This window comes from Poecilia reticulata, linkage group LG8 (assembly GCF_000633615.1).
Source record: "Poecilia reticulata strain Guanapo linkage group LG8, Guppy_female_1.0+MT, whole genome shotgun sequence".
Taxonomy (NCBI): Eukaryota; Metazoa; Chordata; class Actinopteri; order Cyprinodontiformes; family Poeciliidae; genus Poecilia; species Poecilia reticulata.
The window spans coordinates 27,865,064-27,866,176 of NC_024338.1; the positions used below are offsets into that span (position 1 = coordinate 27,865,064).

At 45.4% G+C, this 1,113-nt stretch overlaps 1 protein-coding gene across 1 annotated transcript in view; it reads right to left on the reverse strand.

Moving 5' to 3' along the window:
• The window catches only part of LOC103469440 (myosin phosphatase Rho-interacting protein-like), a 10,043-nt gene that overhangs the window by 5,689 nt on the left and 3,241 nt on the right, over window positions 1-1,113 (reverse strand). The window contains exons 4-5 of the mRNA XM_008417120.2: window positions 769-920; window positions 606-687 (exon numbers count right to left, since the gene is read on the reverse strand). Of these exons, the coding sequence (XP_008415342.2) occupies window positions 606-687; window positions 769-920 (234 nt within the window). The remainder of the gene's footprint in view (window positions 1-605; window positions 688-768; window positions 921-1,113) is intronic.

Here is a 1,113-nt window from a genome sequence, read left to right on the forward strand (position 1 = left end):
GGACTGACGGACTGATGGACTGACGGACTGACGGATTGACGGACTGACGGATTGATGGACTGATGGATTGACGGACTGATGGACTGAAGAACTGACGGACTGATGGACTGATGGATTGACGGACTGATGGATTGACGGACTGATGGACTGATGGACAGGGTGAAGACGGATGGATGTTTTAGAAACGGGGTTAAAAGAAAACTTCTGGAAACTAAAATATTTTTCATACTTCAGATCTGAAAAATTTAGATTTTAACCTTACAAATCATCCAAACCAATTAGACCACTTTCTGATTAATTAGCATATTGAGCATTTTCATTGATTAAAACAACAATAAACTCAAAGTGAAGCTGCTGCTTCTTAAGGAACAGTCATTAAATCCTCTGCAGCTGTAAAGTCTGTGACTGAATCAGACACCGTCCTGTTTCTGACGGTGTAAACACACACTGGGCACAAACAGCTTTACATTTTCAGATTTGTGGTTAAATATTCATGTGTTTCCACGGCAACAGACTCGGTTTATTCTGAGGAACCTTACAAAGCGTCTCCTCTGCTGCTGGAGGCTTTTAGGTTCAGACGAGGAGAGTTTGGTTTGTTCTGCTACCTGATTGGCCACACAGTCAACGCTGCGTTTCTTCTTCTGCTGTTCGTTAGCAGACAGGTACGCAGTGAGCTGCTCGCCCCACCTGGTGAGGAGAGAGAGAGAGAGAGAGAGCCGGTGAGTCTGCATCTGATTGGCTGAGAGTGGCGTCCAGTTTCCTGCTGACCCGCTGACAGTCTCTCTGCTGTCGCCGCGGACGAAGACTTCCTGCGACGCCGTGGCGATGCACAGCGCGTTCCTCTGGCCGGTCCGGAGCTCGGCGTCCGTAACGCCGGTACACAGGTTCATGTTGACGGTTCCCTGTGGCAGAGTGCTGGGCTGAAAGAGAGAGAGTAAAAAACACTCGGCTTAATCCCAGGGAGGAACCAGGAATAACGTTAATAAACAAGATTAATGCTCATTAACCAGGAATAACATTAATAAACCTGGATTAATGTTTATTAACCAAGAATAAAGTTAATAAACAGGATTAATGTTTATTAACCAGGAATAACGTTAATAAACCTGGATT